The sequence below is a fragment of the Phodopus roborovskii genome, unplaced genomic scaffold (genome assembly GCF_943737965.1).
Source record: "Phodopus roborovskii unplaced genomic scaffold, PHOROB, whole genome shotgun sequence".
In the NCBI taxonomy this organism is placed as follows: Eukaryota; Metazoa; Chordata; class Mammalia; order Rodentia; family Cricetidae; genus Phodopus; species Phodopus roborovskii.
In genome coordinates, this window is record NW_026126545.1 from 857,323 (window position 1) to 876,210 (window position 18,888).

General features: G+C 39.7%; 1 protein-coding gene across 1 annotated transcript in view; it reads left to right on the forward strand.

The window, feature by feature from the left end:
* Tmc1 (transmembrane channel like 1) overlaps positions 1–18,888 on the forward strand; it is a 108,278-nt gene that overhangs the window by 28,552 nt on the left and 60,838 nt on the right. The window contains exons 3-6 of the mRNA XM_051200167.1: positions 2,442–2,532; positions 4,610–4,691; positions 15,436–15,542; positions 18,058–18,156. Of these exons, the coding sequence (XP_051056124.1) occupies positions 2,442–2,532; positions 4,610–4,691; positions 15,436–15,542; positions 18,058–18,156 (379 nt within the window). The remainder of the gene's footprint in view (positions 1–2,441; positions 2,533–4,609; positions 4,692–15,435; positions 15,543–18,057; positions 18,157–18,888) is intronic.

Genomic DNA, 18,888 nt, shown 5'->3' on the forward strand with positions numbered 1-18,888 from the left:
TATGAACTTCTCCTGTCCTCACATGGTAGACAAAGGTTAGCTAATCCTGATGATCCGACAGCAATCCCTTCTACCATCTAGTGGTTCTCCCTTCACAGCCCAATTAGTCCTTTGCTATGTGACTTTTCAGCTGATGTTCTCAGGTACCATGGTATCCCATGAAATGACATTGCCTTGTGGTGTTGTCAGCATATTGGCTTGTACACATTCACTTTGTGACATTTGTCCCTGTTAGAACACAACCTTGTTGTGCTGTGATGCAACTGTAGCTCCTGTAGTGACCACTCCATGTTCTGTCACACTGGAATTATACTAACAGGGTGGAGTGTGGAGGGGCACACATTCAGTATCTAACAACAATAAAAAACTACATGTATCTAATATGTTAGCATTATACATTTTTGATAAATTAATATATTTTTGAAAGAATACTGGTGTGAATAATGAAAATATATTACTATATTACTATCTGGGAATAATGTTAAAGTTTAAATTTAAATACCTTTTTTTAAATTCGAGATAGCAAATCATCCCTTCACCCCTCTTCTTCAACTCCATCTGTTTTGGAGTGTGACTTTTGTGCTTTAAGCCATAATTGCCATCATGAAATTAAATACCAGGTCAATTTGTCCTCAACTCTTCCTCATTTTCTCATATAAAGTCCCTCACAGAAGCAGGTAGGGACAAGTCCCCCAGAGCACAGGGGAAGTGGAGGGGTGCAGTGAATGGAGAGAGAAGTAGGAGAATGAGAGGGGGAGGAGGGGAAAACATGTGTGACTAGGAATATTGAGTCAGGATAGGAATAGAAGACAGGAGAGAGAGGAGAGAGAGAGAGAGAAAAGAGAGAGAGAACATAGAAGAGGGAGCCAATATTGGTTTGAAGAGAAAACTGAACCCAAAGAAAGGTCTAGAGACCTACAAGACTGCTGCCAACTAACAATTTGAGCATCCGTGGAAAGGCTGCCATAAATACCCTTCTCAGACAGTGAGATCAACAACTAACTTATACATGGAGCCCTCATCTAATACCTGTTGGAAACAGAAGCAAACACCCATACCTAAACACTGAGTCAAACTAGAACCCAGATGCAGATGGAGAGGACAAGACCAGGCAGCAGAAACACATAGAGACAGCTTACCTGAAGAAGGAGGAGCTAACGGGCCCCCAGACTGATAGCTGGGAATCCAGCATGGGACTGACTCAGGCCCCCTGAATATGGGTCTCAGCCAGAAGGACTGAGCAGTCTAATGGACCTCAGACAGTAGAACCAGGATATATCCTTGGTGCACAAATGGACTTTGTGAACACATCCCCCATGGAGGGATACTGCCTTAACCTAGAGACAGGAGAGAAGTCCTAGTCCCTACTTCAAATGACCTGTCAGATCTACATGTGATGGGAGATGTCATTCTGTATATGTTTCTCATACTGGTTAATAATAAAGCACTGTTGGCCAATAGGAAAGGAAGATAGGAGGGCCTAGGAGAAGGAGGAAATAGGAAGTAGGAAGGAGGAGTCAAGATGGAGAGTCTGAAGAAAGCAGTATGCCGCCGGCTCCCCGGTAAGAGAAATACATAGATCAGCACAAATGGGTTAATAATTAAGGCAGAGCTAGCCGATAAGAAACAAGTAACAGGGCCAACAGTATTGTACCAAATACAGAGTCTCTGTGTATTATTTGGGGCTGGCGCAGCGGCAGGACAAGACCGGGCAGCGGCAGGCGGAAAAACCATACTCTTACATACATGACCCCACCTGAATGGCATAGCTCTACATGTGTAATTGGGGTGGGGGGATGGGAGGGGAGGGTGGTCAGAGTGCATGTGAGGGGGCAGAGAGGTTAAGAGGGAGGGAGGGAGGGAGGGAGAGGAAGGGAACTGGGATCAACATGTAAAATAATAAATAAATAAATTAAAAAATGAATTATTTTTTAAAAAGGAAAAATTCAAATTAAAATTCTAGTTGCTGGAACTTGACATAAATTTCCTGTTTCATTTTATATGTGTTGGAAATGAGAAGATTCTCTTTCTTGATATTTAGCCCAAAGCTCCCGCTTTTCAATGACTCCAGGTGATTAATAAGTGAGATTAAAAATAACTTACTCTTCCTCACCAGAATGTTTAAAAAAATGCATTAAATGCCTCTGGTTTATAGATTTCTACAAAGATACCTAAAATCACATGTGTGCATTTGATATGAAAGCAGAAGAGGCACTGTGTAGGTGTGCAGGATGAAAGGGCAAACCCAAGCCAGGACACATGGGGTAATAGTTCACTGTACTCAATGTTTGTGTTAAAAAAAAAATTAAAAAGCTCTAGGTTATAGAATACAACTTTGGGTCAATGACTGAAGGTATGGAGAGTCTAGAAGAAAAAAGGCAGAAGACCTAACCAAGCCAATTGTCTTCTACTTGGATGCCTACCTCTTTTCTTTTTTTCAGGGAAGCAAAGAAATTTGTGAGTGAAAATGAAGGGGCCCTTGGGAAAGGAAAAGGAAAGAAGTGGTTTGCATTTAAGATGATGATGGCCAAGGTAAGCTGTTTCCTAATTTAGTCTGGTCAGTATCACAATGACGTCAAGGGAGAGAGAAAACACTGTGTCTGTTATGAGGGGGGTGAAACCAGTGTTAACTGTGTACATGCATACATCAAGAACTTACTCATATGGTATATGCATGGTCTATCTGTTATGTTAAAATTTGTAGGGGGATTTGGTATTATCCTATAAGACAGACTGAAAAATTTTAAATAGTTGCTACCACTGATTATAACAAGACACTAACTTGAACTTGATTTTACTACTTCTAGGTGTAAAAAAAAAAAGACTGCACACTCATTCTGTTTTCATTTTCAGAAGGTTATAGGGTTTCTGATCAAGGTTCCCCCCCAAATGTCTGTAAGTTAAAGGGTCATAAGCACCCCCTTTAACCCCCCTTTATTTTTCAATCACAATCATCAACTTTTCAGTACATAGTCACCTGGCTCTGTTGCACTGGGCCTGTGGTGACTCAATACATCATCTGGGGATTGTGTGGTAGCAGCAGCCTGGTCACTTCAAGACAGTGAGGATGTGAAGGGAGAGACAAGGTGGGGGCCTTGGTCCTGTGTCCTTTATGGCACTGTATTCTCACTGACACTACAAAGAAGACAAGAAAAAATGATAGGTTCATATAAATTCAGATTCTGGAGAAATAGAGAAAGGAAACTTACCTTTACACGCACTTATTATGGGGCACACACAACACTGAACCCCTCTATGAAATCGCATGTCCCCCAGTGAAGGAGGTCCGTAGCTGCAAAAATGTAGCTAGGTGTATTCCATGGAGAGAGAGAGGTTTGCAAGGAAGTGTGAAGATCTTCATTTTCCTTTAAATGCACAGAAATTACTAACTTTACTTGTCTTTTATCTTTTATATGCATTCAATCATACTGTGTGTTATTGAGCGTTGTTTCTGGCTCCTTTTGTTTTTGTGTTTTTGAGACAGGGTTTCCTCTGTATAGCCCTGGCTGTCCTGGAATTCACTTTGTAAACCAGGCTGGCCTGGAACTTACAGAACTCTACCTGCCTCTGCCTCCTGAGTGCTGGCATTAAAGGCGTGTGCCACCACTACCTGACTGTTTCTGGGTCCTTTTTTTGCATGACTGGGATCTTTTGCTGGTGGTTATAGTTCATGTTTAAAAAGTATTGCATTTTGCGTTGTATGAAGATGTCACAATTTGCATATTCACATATTCTATTACAGGCAGGTGTTTGGGCCATTCTTAGTTTTGAGTAATTGCTTGAACTTCAGATTTAGACTGTTGTGTCTACTCAGCTCTCTCACACTGTCATTAGCACATAATGGAAGGTTATTTGCCTCATTCCCATTCTCCTCAGTCCTCTTGACTGCGGCTAACCCAACTCTATGGAGTAAAGTAGAAGGAAGACCTTTTGAGAAGTAATTCCTTGTTTTTCTGTGATACCATCTCTTACTATTCAGTTGACTATTCTCTTTTATCAAAATAAAGTGTCCCATGTAAGTGAAAACCATGAATCAAAAAGATGTGTTCGCACAACCTACTTTAGGAGACTAGAGTTCTTTTGAGAAAGATACTACATCTTATTTGTAAAGTCCATTGATTCCTTATGCACCGAATATTACAAATACAGAATTTATGCCAGTCACATTTATTATTCGATTCCTATTTTACTGTCATCTGATAGAATAAACATCTTTCTGAGTGGTCGGTATACTGCCTGTAATATGATCATGGTGTGTGTGTGTGTGTGTGTGTGTGTGTGTGTGTGTGTGTGTGTATGTGTGTGTTTTCTGTTTATTTTTGAACTGGAGTGTGACTATGTTGCTCATGCTGTCCTTGACCTTGCTTTCCTTGTATGCCGATCTTCCAGGTAACTGGGATTGTAAACATGTCTGACAATATTGTTTTGTTAAATTATGTGGGAATGGTGAGAAATAGAGAAGGAAGTGGATCGTGCTGTTTTTCCTTTGTATAAAACAGCAGTTTTTGTTGCCAGAGAGCTTCCTAGAAACCATGATTTGGGGGAATGCAGGAATAAACATCTAGAAGCACAGGAGACTTTACCTTACTAGTGTTGACTTTATTTTCAGAAATGGGCAAAATTCCTTCGTGACTTCGAGAACTTCAAAGCTGCTTGTGTCCCGTGGGAAAACAAAATCAAGGCAATTGAAAGTAAGTGTTCACTTGCTGTAATGAGATTCAGGAAAGCTCTCTGAGAATAAAATCTTGTAAGCTTTTCAAAGACTTTTCCCCAGTTATGGACTCTTGGAGAAATTGAAAACTAACCCAACTGCCAACACAACTATCAGGGCAGACCTTGACTCTGTGGTTGTGAAGCTCTGTGTTAGTCAGCTGACTGCTGAGATGAGATATTTGAGAAAATGAACTCAAAGGGGTGGAATGTTTATTTTAGCTCACCATTTCAGTTTTCAGTACATAGTCACCTGGCTCTGTTGCACTGGGCCTGTTGTGACTCAATACATCATCTGGGGATTGTGTGGTAGCAGCAGCCTGGTCACTTCAAGACAGTGAGGATGTGAAGTGAGAGACAAGGTGAGACCTTGGTCCTGTGTCCTTTATGGTACTGTGTTCTGAGTGACTTAATTTCCGTACTCTGTGTCCTCATCTCTTAAAGATGCCACTACCTCCCAGGAATCCCACAACTGGCAACTGTACAACATGGGATGTGGGAAGCATTCCAGATCCAAACTGTGTCATTGTACCAGCACTTAGCAAGGACGGCACTGGAGACTTCACATTCTTGTTTTATTCTGGGCAAACGCATGTCTCTCTTAGGCAGAAAAGGAAGTATTTTATACAGTGACATTGCTCCATATGGTGTAGGCAGTGAATAATACCTGCAAATATATACTCTTGAGAACGTGAGACAATAATCAAAATGGCAATTTTTAAAAGCTCACATTCAAACTTATAAAGAAGAAGAGACACAAGCAATTTGCTACTTTGATGTTCATGGCGAGCCTTCATTTTGTGCTTTCATTTAGTATGTACAGACAGGCAAAAGTTTGTTTAATATAGTTCCATTTGAATAGATTAGAGCAATTTAAAAATTAAATGTGAAACACAGTTCATTAGTAAAAATACTATACAAAGATAAAAATGGATATTTGGAGAAAAAAAGGCACAGCTTTGGCAGGGATGGTCCCTAGGGTTATGACAAGGATCTCACTTCTATCTATGCTTGTTCAGATCTGAAACTGGCTGTCCTGGTATTTAAATGTGACATTGTATAATTGGTACAGAGGCTCCACTGAAAGATAAAATAACTGAGAGCCATTCCACTGACATGATTGGGTGTGTTTGGAAGTGGCTGTCTCTCAGTTATTGGTCCCTTATTAAACGGCAGTTGTTGCTGATAAATATCAACTCATGATTTCCATGTCTCTCCACATGTTCTCCATAGTATATCTTTATTGCCAGATTTTCCTTCAGCAGAGCTTTTCCTTAGTTAAAAAAACTACCTGTTAAGGTGAATCTTTTAATATAATCTCATTTCATTTTATGCTTATTTTTCTTAATAGACATGAAAACAGGTATTTTTTGATTACATCAAAAGTCCACTTGGCACTCAATAAATACACATTGAATAAAATTACAGATGTATTTTCCAAGGGTCCATATCACATGAGGTATTAATAGGGGGAATTTCATGAAAATAAGAAAATAAGGAGACAGTATGGAATCATTAGGTATCCGTGGCACAGCTGAGATACCTAATCTAGCCCCAAAGAACAGAACATACAGAGCATCAGGACCCCAAGGAGGAGGGAACAAGCTGTCTTTTGACTCCTGCATGTGCATCATGACATGAATATACACAAGAAGATAGAAGTTTAATGTAATTTAAACAACAATAAACACATTTAAAGAACCTTGGTCAATTAACATGGAAAGAACTTTGGGTTAGTCCTTTATCTGCTGTGTGTGCTCAGTAAGTCATCTAAATCCTCTGGGCTTTATTGCCCTTCTTGTTCAAGAGTGAGATAGTTCTGAGAAACTTGTTATTTGTATAGATAGGTAGGAAACATACAGTAACAAATTGTTTCTTTTTCAAACACTCTAGAACATGCAGACTCCAGCCTATTTCTGTAGCAATGCCATGCTAACTTGTGTTTTATAAACAAAGGTGGAATTATTTTATTGATTAAAATTGTACACAGGAATGAAATATATGTGAATTATCTACACATACATGTATGCATACATATGCATGCACATACAATCACCAGCTATCAGGAGTCTCATAGACATGACGAGAGCTACTTGTCATGAAGCTACTTGTCATGGAGAACAGTTATGTTCCTTCTTCCTGCAGTAAATTTGAAGTAGCTAAGTGGGTCAGTTAAGCAAATGTGGACAATTTCTCTTCTCATGTACTATTTGTTGTTTGTGTGGGTGTCCTAGTTATTCACTGAGACTGAGGCATTTTCTTAGCTTTGAAGAACTGGCCTCCTATCAGCCACCACCTTAAGTAGGACTTACCTATGGGCCCAGCAATCTACTAACATCTGTGAAGCTGATCTTCAGTGTGCCTGGAGGGTGTACATTCCCTTCCTCTATAGCATAGCAGTAGTTGAGTTCAGTTGCCACAGAGCTGGGAGAGAGTCTGCCTGGGTCCCTCCTATGTAGCATCTCATGTTGAGAGTCTTCCTTTAGTGCTCTGCCAGGTTAGCAGGGGATGAGTGAGGCAGAATCCACTGACATTTATTATATTAGGGAATTCGTTTTGGTTTCCCAGGTGTTTACTCTGAGGAAGTTATTTCATTACAAATGTCTGTCCTGTAATATTCATAGTCAAACATACACCATAGACTTTCAGATTATCATCTGAGGTAGAATCATGAAATGTGAAGGATTATATTCTCCGAGGTGTTGTGTGCGCTAACCAGCTCATAGGAATTACTCTGCCAGGCTGGGACAAGTGTATTTCTAAGATGGTCTTTGAAGCTGAACTGAATGGAAAATAAAAAGCAATGTGACACACAATCAATTCTCTAAAGGTGAAGGCCTTCTTTTCTCTGCCACCTGTACACTTGGGATGGCTCTTTTTATCTCTGATCCTCTATTGCTGTATTCAGGACTCCATATGAATTCTTCAGGTTTGATTAGTTGTTATACAAAGTAACTCTAGCCCAACAATACATGATGTATAACTAATACTCAGTTTTAGATGTGTAGTGACATGTAAAATCATTTATGCTTTTGAGTAAAAAAGTTCTGCAAAATTTAAATGGAAAGCAGATCTTTATTATTTACCTATTTAATTATATTCTCATTTTTGGCATAAAGTTGACTAAATATGTTCCTACTTTATAAAATGCATTTTATTATAAAAGTAAGAAACACTTTTCTCTGAAAGAAATGACTGTTTAATTATACAGAAACTTTATATAAACTATTTTATTACTTTGAATATTAGAGCTATTTTAATATATCTTAAGTTATCTTCAAAAAGAACTTGGCTTTTATTAATGATTTCCAAACAGTGAAAGTCTACTGTGTGCTAGGTATTTTTAAAACACCATTGATATGACAAAGACAGGCTAAACTCCCTATCCTTAGTTCTGCATGTGTTATATTGTGGGTGTTTGAGAGGAAAGGGCACAATAAAATATAAACCAGAGAATAGTAAAGTTGTTATGGGTTATGGTAAGTGACATGTGTCACATAAGGCCCCAATTGCACCAACTCTCCAGTCAGTCTTCAAATGTATTCTTATAAAATATTTTTAAATGACGCTGTAGTGAAGTTCCAAGAAACCAGCCTCCAAGTTTCTGCAAAGCTTGGGCAGCAATTGGCAGAATTGGGGGAAAAACTCAAGTCAGAGTCTGAACTTCATGCCATTACCATATTGATTACGGGGCAATCTGGATGGCTTCACTATCATGGGTCAGATACTCCCCTGGTGACTCAAATCTTTATAGTTTAAAGAAATGATCTGATACCTCTAGTCTCAGAGGATGTAGTGATGCTCTATATTCTGGGGTTTTACAGGATTGCCTTTTAAGTAAGTTGGTGCCTACGACTGCAGACTTACTGTCATTGACATTGCTGTAGAAACTGAATCAAATATTATCTATACCAACCAAGATGCTGACATAACTATTAAAGCCATAATAAAACTGAATATTTTTCAAGTGGAGATTATAAACCTCTCTCAGAATCAAACTCTAGTTTTACTTAATAGCAGATAGAACAGGGCTTGCTAAATGTTTTCTATTTATGATCCTGTTTAGCCCATGTCCCTGGTACATAGGTATATCAACTAGCAATACAAATCAAATGCTTGCTGATAAAAAATCATAAAGAAAAAAATTTCTGTTTTTCGACATAGGGTTTTTCTGTGTAGCCCTGGCTGTCCTGGAACTCAGTCTGTAGACCAGGCTAGCCTCTAACTCAGAGATCTGCTTGCTTCTCTGCCCCTTGAGTGCTGTGATTACAGGTGTGCATCACCATATCTGGTTTAAGAAACTGTTTTAAAATGATTCTTTGTTACACATATACTTTTATATATAAAATGGGGAAACAAACTATACTAAGATAGATGTAAATATATTTACAAATTAAATCTCCGCTTAATAATCAGTGTCGTAAGGCTGTGGGAGCCTATGTTATTAGGCTGCAGTCAGAACTAGCCGACTTACCCAGTGTATACCTGAGTGGGGGAGAGTGGATTGAGAAAAACTAGGTAAAGATGTCAAGAGAAAGATAGAGACACTGGATGAAATCTGGAGGCAGGGACAAATCAAGTCAATACTTATTTACTGTTTATTCTTCAACATTCTGAAGTATTCAACCAAAAGTGGGGACAATGGCAGGAGACTTCTCATGTATAAGGAGCAAACAGACTTACTTCCCTTATCCTCCAGGTATTTGTTAGCCATATCTGTTAACTGGCCTTCAGTGTCAAGAGTAAACACACCTGAGCCCAAGTCTCTTGTTATTTAGATAAGACATCTGCTACCAAGGCATCCTGCCATAGCCAAGGATTTAAACTTTTAGGTGTAAGGACAGATTTGAACTCTCTGATCTTGAGGCAAGATGAAACAGACCCATCTTGACATAGAGTATCAATATTTCTCACAGATGATTGAAATTTTGATCTTCAGAGTGCTGCTCTGTATAGATATGCAGTGCATAATGGCAGAAATATATTTAGGGCCATTTAAAAACTTGTCAGAAATTCTGTTCTAATCCTGAGCCAAAATTCATTCAATAATTTTTTTTCTTTGCAGTTCAAGTTAGTAACTGAAATAGAAATTTTGAACATCAAGTATTTCAACAGAATTCAATATAAATATGTACTAATTTACATGCTGGGCAGTGATGGTAGGAGAACTCAGGAAGTCTTTGTTTTACAGAACTAAATGATTATGTTTCTCAAAAACCAGACGTTTTCTGTCTTACTACTTCACAAATCCAAGGAAGGCATTTCAGGCGACACTCGTTGGCATTGTTGGACTGATGGCAGTCATGGTGCCAAGTGGGAACATGTGCTCAGAACCAAGGCTGCTATAAAGTCATACTGTGCTACACAGGCTAGCTTTGCCAGAGGCACTGTGGGTTCATTATGTGTTTGATTTTGTGTGAAGCTTTGGTCACGGTGTATTCATAAGCCCTTTATTATTGGCAAATTATTCATGACCACACTTTGGTTATGTGACCCTGAGGTCATAACCTCCAGTTTACAGAGTCCTGGATTGATCATAGTATCAAAAATATGGCATAGTAGCTTTATTTCTAAGACTAGAAATAGCTTAAAATAGGCAACTCAAAGCACACAGTCTAAACCTCATCCTATCCTGCTGGTCTGTGAGCTCCAGGAAACATAAAGTAAGTGTGTCTCTTAATTTTCTACCCCTAGATTTATTTGAAAAATATTGTTTCATGAACGATATCATTTACATTGTACTCAATAAGCCAGTCATTTACTTGGACTTTCTTATTCAGAAACGTGTGTGTGTGTGTGTGTGTGTGTGTGTGTGTGTGTGTGTGTGTGTTATTACCCATCTATTCAAGAGAAAATTATGTATGATTACAGTCTACAAATTACATTCCTTAATAATAAATAACCAGAGGGAGAGGTGAAGCCTTAATCTTTAATTTAAAAGAGACACAAGAAAATTCATGACAAGAATATGCATGTACTTAATTTTCATTTTAAAACACATGAAAGAATTTTAACACATTTATAATGTTTATGAAAGCAGCATTTATCAGTTGTGTTAAAAAAAAGATAAAAAGAATTAGCTATTTATGGGTGCAGACCAAATTGTGAATTTGAATAGCCTTAACTTCAGACATTATTTGTAGATAGTCTTTAAGATATGCATGTTCATTCCATAATTATATTACATCCTATATTTATTTCTGCTTAAGGAGCCATCATGATTAAGAGAGACCTAGATTTGAAGCCGAAGACTTACAGATGGGGACTGCTTTAGAATCCAGGCTTATTCCTAATCACCTGTGTTCCCATCTAACAGGGACTGGTTGACTAAACAGGCTATGACACAGAGATCAAATAGAGGCCCAAAGCACAGATTCATTACATTTCAGTTATAATCAATCAACCCTGCTTCTCTCAATTTCTTTGTTTCAGTTTTTATGAGACTACTATAACTTAACACCATCAGTATCTATCGGTAGCTAAAGTGGATGTTGAGGGATGCAAACTATGACCATCATTATCCTGATGGATATGGCTATTTTTCACTGACATTCTTTAGCTACACAGTATAAATAAGAGTTTTCTCTTTAGCAAATGCCAGCCACTTTCTAGTACTATGTAACATCTAGAATTATATAGAAAGAGCCAATTGTTTCCCCCCTTTTCTTTATCTTGGTGCTTGGATGCCACAAATTGTCCCACTTTATCAGCTATAATACCTCTGTCATGCTATTTGATGGAACATGGCCTTCTGGATCCTCCCCAGTCCCTCTGACTGTGTCTGAATCTTTTCTAAACCCATCCTAATTTTGATGGAATCAGTTTTTGTGAAGTTCATTTTCTTTATTCTTAGGATTTTGTAAAGAATTCACCTTCATCTTACAATGATACCCAGAGAAACCCTGTCTCAAATAAATAAATACATAAATAAATAAATAAATAACCAAACAACAACTAAGAATTCCCCTTTAATAAAAGAGTTGTAGAACTACTTTCAAAGAACCCAAATTTTAGTTTGGATGCTTTAGACTTAAAAATGTGTTTTATCGATAATACAGATATGTGTGTTGGGGGAGGGGATAATTTCTCAGCTATGCATTTTGCTTTTGTATTTAAGTATTTTAAAGTCTATTCTCATGAAGCTAGTTTGCCTGTGGTTGTGTATGAGAACTGGGAGTGAGGGCCATGGTAGCAACCAGCTGAGACAAGCTTAACAAGAACAAGCATGTTGGGGAGGAAAGACAGAAGGAAGGACAGATGGGAATAGGGGAAAGAAAGTAAAGAAGAAAAAGAAAACCCTTTGAGCTGGGTTTCTTCACCTTCTTCTATGCCTATTATTCTTAGGTTTGGCCTTTCCACAGTGTCCCACATTTCCTGGATGTTTTGTGTTAAGGATTTGTTGGATTTAATATTTTCTTTGGTCGATGAATCTATTTCCTCTAGTTTATCTTCAGCACCTGAGATTCTCTCTTCCATCTCTTGTATTCTTTTGATTATGCTTGCATCTGTAGTTCCCGATTGTTTGCCCAGTTTTTTGTTTCTAGCATTCCCTCAGTTTGTGTTTTCTTTATTGTCTCTATTTCAGTTTTCAAGTCTTGAACTGTTTGAGTTGTTTCCTTCAACTGTTTGATTGTTTTTTCTTGGATTTACTTACTTTAAGAGATTTGTTCATTTCTTCCAATTTATTGTTTGTTTTTTCCTTCTGTTTCTTTAAGGGATTTTCTCCTATTGTCTTTGAGGGCCTCTATCAATTTTATGAAGTTATTTTTTAAGTCGTTCTCTTCTGCTTCATCTGCTTTGGGGTGTTCAGCTCTAGTTGGTGTGGAGTCCCTAGATTTTGATGGTGTCATGCTTGTTTTTCTATTCTTATGTGTTTTCTTGTATTGCTGTCTTCCCATTGCTTTTTCCAGTGGGTGCATGTGAAGTCTCTCTCTCTCTCTCTCTCTCTCTCTCTCTCTCTCTCTCTCTCTCTCTCTCTCTCTCTCTCTCTGCTACTCCCCCTGTTGGCTTAGGTGGGTCAGGAGTTCAATGTCCAAGCTCTTTAGGAGGACTCTCCTCAGGCAGGGGCCCAGCATGGGGGTCAAAGATCAGGGAGACGGGGACTCAGGGTGGTCCCATGTGGACAGGTGTGTCTAGTGTGCTCAGAGAAGCTCCAGGAAGTTCCCCAGGAAGTGGCTGGATTGTTGGACCTGCCCTCTGGTCCAGTGCTCAACCAATACTCTGGTGTCTACATTGGGAGGTCCCCATGCATTAGTACAGAAAGCCTTACCCCCACTGTCTAGAGGTGGTTGCTTGTTCTCCTCCAGTGAGGACTGCTTCAATAAAACACGATTAGTGAGCCTGACTGAGCAGCTCCCTGGTAGTTGTTACTGGAGAACACAGATAAGAGCTGTGCAATGATATGAAATCACTGGGAGCCAGGTGGGTGATCAGATGTCCCTGGAACAGGTGTCGGGTCTGCTTTAGTGCTGTGTATGTAGGCCAGTGTGCATGGCTGCAGTATCTCAGCAAGTCAGGTTCCAGATAACCCTTACAATGTGTCATGAATCCAAGGTCTCTTATGAATGTGTACACATAATCTTGGACATTAAAATCATTGATTTCTTCCTACACACCCATTTGGAGAGTGACTTCTTTTAACATTTCTAAAAACAAAAAGAGAACAAAACAACAAATACATACATACATACATACATACATACATACATACATCATAAACCTGGTCCTGTTTTGTGGAACTAAATGAACCGGTAGCTGAAGAATAGACTGGCTAAGCATCAGAAGGAAAGGTACTATTGTTGTGAGGTTAGCCTCACCTTAGCAAGCAGAGGCTGTGATTACTCTACTGGGGCTTCCCCTTCCCTGTAGCAAACTGTCTCTAACAGGAAAGTTTCAAAGCCAGAGGGTTAAAGAAGAGCATTGGTTGCCTAGGGGGGCTTTGCTCAATAGAAAGTATCAATGGGACTGACACAGGGTTGCTGAGACTGTGCATTAACTTTCCTTGAATGACCAAAGTGGTCGTCAGTAAGACTCAGGGAATAGTCTAGATACTGGGCCTTAAGTGATCACCAAAGAAAACTGGGCTCTTCTTTACCACATCTCATCCTGAGTTTTACAGTTCCTGGGGGTTTTCTTTGTCAGCATTTAATCTTATGCGTGTAAGTATTCTGCCTGCATGCATGTCTGTGTACTACATATCTTGTCTGATGCCTAAGAAGGAAGAGAACATTAGATCCTCTGAAACTGGAGTTAGAGATGGTTGTGAACCACCTCAGGGGTACTGGGAATTGAACTTGGGTTCTTTTGACGAGTAGCCAGTGTTCTTAACCACTGAGCCATCTCTCCAGCCTGGAATCCTTCTTCACTAATACAAGCTTTAAGAAGATGTTTTCTGCTTTTGCACCCACATTCTTCTTAGTCAGTGAGAATCAGACAGACCTCTGTTTTTCACAGGAGCAAGTGTGAGTTGATAGAGTCTCATCCATTGCTGTCTATCAGATCCCCAAAGCTCAAATGGGATTTTTTAAAGGCATGCACATGTCTGACCTCCAGCCTTACTACTTAACACCTGCCCAGTACCTTCCATCACTTTTCAAACAAAATGCTACTGTTGCTTTGGGTACTCTACCTAGCATGGTTTAGCCTCTAGTCAACTGTGTCTCCCACCATTTCCCTCCTCCATTAGACCCTAGTCACACAAGCTTTAGTTTTGTTTGGTTGCTCAAAGCTCTTTGCCTGTCTCAGGATTTTGCCACTTGGCATGTTGCTGCCTCTGATGTCTGCTCCAGCATCATCTTCTCTAATGCCTTCTTACCTAAACTGATCTAAAACAACTCCTCTCAATACTGTCCCTGTATGACCTGTCTGGCTACAATCCTCACTCACATACCCTTTGTATAACCTTCCTTGTGTTTGGTTACATACACTATATATGCTGTCCTATACCTCATTGAAACATGTCGCTTCGGAGCAACCATGCCACCTGTGATATTGTGTTCTGTATTGAATAAAAATTCTGCCAGGATATACCTAAGATGGGCAGTGTGACTTTCAGCATTGCCCTATCTCTGTAACATGCCAATGGTGATGAGAAAGAGTACCAGATGGTCTTAGAACCACCCATGAGGGTACAGTCAACATTGTTTGTGAGGGTGTGTTTGTCATTTATTCAAGAAGAAGCCTGCAGTCACTGTGATTATCCCCAACAGCAGGCAAGGGACAAGAGTGGCTGTTTTCCTTGCATCTCCTCACTGAACTCAAGGACTAAAGTACACACTATAGGTGGTGCTTGTAGCTGCTGAACTAAATAAGAGAAGTTCTGCCTTGGATAGGCATAGGCTGCATTTTACAGTGACATTCTATAAAGTTTATTCAGTCTGCTCCCTAGAGAGTGCTGCCATGCCTTTGAAATGTTCTCTCCAAGAGAGAGGAGAAGAGAGATTGCCAATATGAAATGGTTCAATGTATGTCAGTTAGCAGATGTACTTCCATTTTTAAAATTTTGTGTGTGTGTGCGTGTGCGTGTGCGTGTGTGTGTGCATGCAGTAGTTAGTTGCCTGATGTGGGTGCTGGAAGCTGAAATCTGAAGCAGAGTAGTAAGTTATATTCATTGTGGAACCACCTCTCCACTTCCAATTAGATTTACTTTGGAGGGCCACTAAGACAAAACGACTACTCTTTTATTGTTTTGATTATCCATTAGTCTTTTAACTTTCCTTATAATAGGTCAGTTTGGCTCATCAGTGGCCTCATACTTCTTGTTCCTGAGGTGGATGTATGGTGTTAACATGGTTCTCTTCATCCTGACATTCAGCCTCATCATGTTACCAGAGGTAAGCTCTGACATCCGACTTGTAAGAGATACTGAAAAAAAGTTTTAAGTGATTGCTCATCCCTGCCCCCACAAGAATAATGTGACTGACTGACTAGCTATGGTCATGTCTTAGGTAATAGGATTTACTAGCTTAAACTTCCTAATCCTTGCTTTAAGGGTATGTGACCCTCATGGAGGTATATGCACTTTAGATGGGAAAAATCATGGCTTCAATCAGAATCACATTGGTTTGTGCCCCAATGTTAAGACACTATTGGTCAGTGGGATGCCTATTGAGCTGTGTTTATTTTGCCAAATTTACTTTCAATGGTGTTCTTCACATGATTGAAAGTTCTAGCTTCTATAAACTGGAGGAACAGGGACACAATACCAGTAGCATTTTCCTAAAATGAAGTTTCTCCTGTCTCATGCACACAGTTGATGGGGTCATTGGCCATGGGCTACTTTAAGATTAAAAATCAGGAAAATAGAGGGCTTGGCCTGAAGAAGAAACAAAACCCTAAGCTGATGTGGGGAAGACTGAGTGGAGGCCAAACTTGCTTGCTGGCTGGCTTCAATCCATGAAGCAGCTCAGATGTCTTGGGACACTTCTTATCCTTCAAAAGCTGGGTGCGAGTTTGTTTAACCTACACAGAATGTGTTCTGATACCAGTATTTTACCAATTTGTTCAATACTACGGCATTGTCAGTGGCCAAAGCTGTGTGATTGAATGACGTTATATTCACCCAGTTTCAAATCAGGGACTTCTCTTACATTTATCACAAGCCTCCTTGTCCGCCAAATAATATTGCCTGAGAGCTCTAAAGAGATGCAGGACTCCCAGAGAACAAAGTACTTTCATATTCCATTTACTGAGCACACAAGTTCCTGAGGAGATTGTAAAGACTTTCCATCCCCATTTGAAACAGCCCAAGCACCTGAATTAGGTGCTAGATAACTTAGTAATCATAGCTAAGTTTAGTATTTTTGGTAAATTGGCCTGGGCCTAGAACCCACACTTCTTTTATCACCCATATTTTTCATTTTAGTCAGCCAGATTTATAATTTACATGACAATTCTGGGGCTTCGAAGTCTGCTTGGCCGAGAAAACAGAGGGAATAGATTCTTCCCAAGTTAAAAGTTTCAGGCAACGTAGCCAACAGTGTGCCTCTCACCCATTTCAAATGAAGACTTACTTTATTTTTGCTTGCCTATCTAAGGAAACCTCAAACTCCGCACTTCATCCCTGCCTACAGCTACTGTCCTTGGCTTCAGAGGCAGGTAGAGCTGGAGTCTTTTCCTCACATGCTGTACTACCTCTGTATGGAGTAAATGAAAGGCTCTTGATAATTCCTTTGAACTCTACAAGATTATGTAAAGCACATTGCACCCGCTGATGGAATGAGCTGGGACTTTCCTGCCTTTGGACACCTGCTCATGCTCATGTGCACGCATTAGATATTAAAGGACATCTGGTTTTCTGGTGATGACTTCTAACTCTTGAATAGGAACAAAAGAGGATGCGCTCCCTGTGTGTTAACTGTGCAGAAACACCAGGGACCAGAGTTAAGCATTTCCCAACAACATGGTCATATTTCATAGCTGCCTTTGCCCAGCAGCCCCACCTAGCATTGTTCAGAGGCATGTGACCTTTTGTCCCAGACATACCAGTCTCTCTGCAAGCCCAATTCCTCAATTACTTTTTGTGAAACTGTGTGGAGAAAGAACTTCCTGTTCTATTCAGTCTAGGAAGCCAAAGCAGCCAAAGGGTTGTAATCAAAGATCATGCTCTTTCTACAAAATCAATCAGTGGGGGCTAATTCCTAGCTTTTGACTGGTCAGCCTCTGCACTCAGGTTTAAGCTTTGCTTACTCACTCCCTGGGGAGCTGGGGGAGAGGGGTCATTTCACTTATAAAGCAACTTTTGCTTGGCCAGCTGTGGGTAATGAAGGATGCTTCATGGATCTGTCCTATGACCCTAGTCTTGCCTAGTTTACAGCTCCCCAGTGCTGTTCTCTACTCCACCGCCTTAGCCCATAGGACAGATGTCAATGGAGATGGCACAGGTGCTGCTGTAATCAGTATGCAAGTGTTTGCTCCCAGTAGATGCTCTCTGATTGATTACAAGTTTGATTTTCCTGAGGCTTCAGAACCCTCTTCTCCTAAGGGGAGCTCTCATATGAAGCCATGGCTAGTGTCATTTTGATGAACCCTGTGGTGCCCCTGGCACTACCTCTCCTCTTCTAAATGTGGCTACTCTCATGTTAGTGAGCTTAGGGCTGCTCAGCAAGCCTCCTGGAGACTGTGGTTTGGCCTCTGCTCTTTATCCAGTGAATGCAGGGTGTAGGGTATTTACTTCCTTTGTTTCTAATTCTGGACTTAGTGGATTCCCAGAAAACTAGACCCCACATGGAGCCCCACAGGGTCCAAATGAAAAGCTTTCAGAAGGGTTTTAAATGGAACCATTTGTGATCACATGTGTAGCTCAGATTTTTGTGTTCAATTGTTAACGGCTCTTTTTGCTTCAACTAGTACCTCTGGGGATTACCATATGGCAGCTTACCTAGGAAAACAGTCCCAAGAGCTGAAGAGGCATCTGCAGCCAACTTTGGTGTATTGTACGACTTCAACGTAAGTGTTTCTATACAAAACTGTCCATAGAGAACAGCTTTTCCATGTTGCTATTTTCTTTAATATGAAGGCTTCTTACAGGGCTGATAGAATGTGTTAAGAGAGATGTTCCTGCCTCCTGTTCGTAAAAGATTCTATGTATAGAAGTGTTTTGTGTGTGTGTGTGTTGTGTATGAATAAGGTTTGCATACAATATAATATGATTATATAGGAATATTAACTATGGATTAAAGGTGAGCTCAAATCCCAGAGATTTAAATCAAATATTCTTTATTCTCCCTTTGGAAAAGAACAAAGCTAGAATTTGCAAACATGCTCTTTGAAAAATCTTATGGGATTCTTTGGGAATTCATTTTCCTATTTCACATTAAATTCTTCACAATCCTATAAAAGATTCATACATAATATTACTTAATAGTCACTGCTAAATCAAGTTAAACATTTGCATACCAAGAGATACCAAATTCTAAGGAATACTAAAATAAGTACTACATCATTGTTGTTCTGAAATAAATATTGTTTATTTCTATTATAGTACTAAAGTTAGTCTTATTCAATACCATAGCTTGCTTCAGTTGCCAAATTAACTGGCCAGGGGAGAGAGAACCTCAACTAAGGAATTACCTCTATTAGACTAACCTATGGAGATGTCTGGGGTGTTTTCTTGATTTATATTTAATGTGGGAGGGCTCTGTGGGTGGTGTTACCTGTGGTGGTCTTGGGATATTTAAG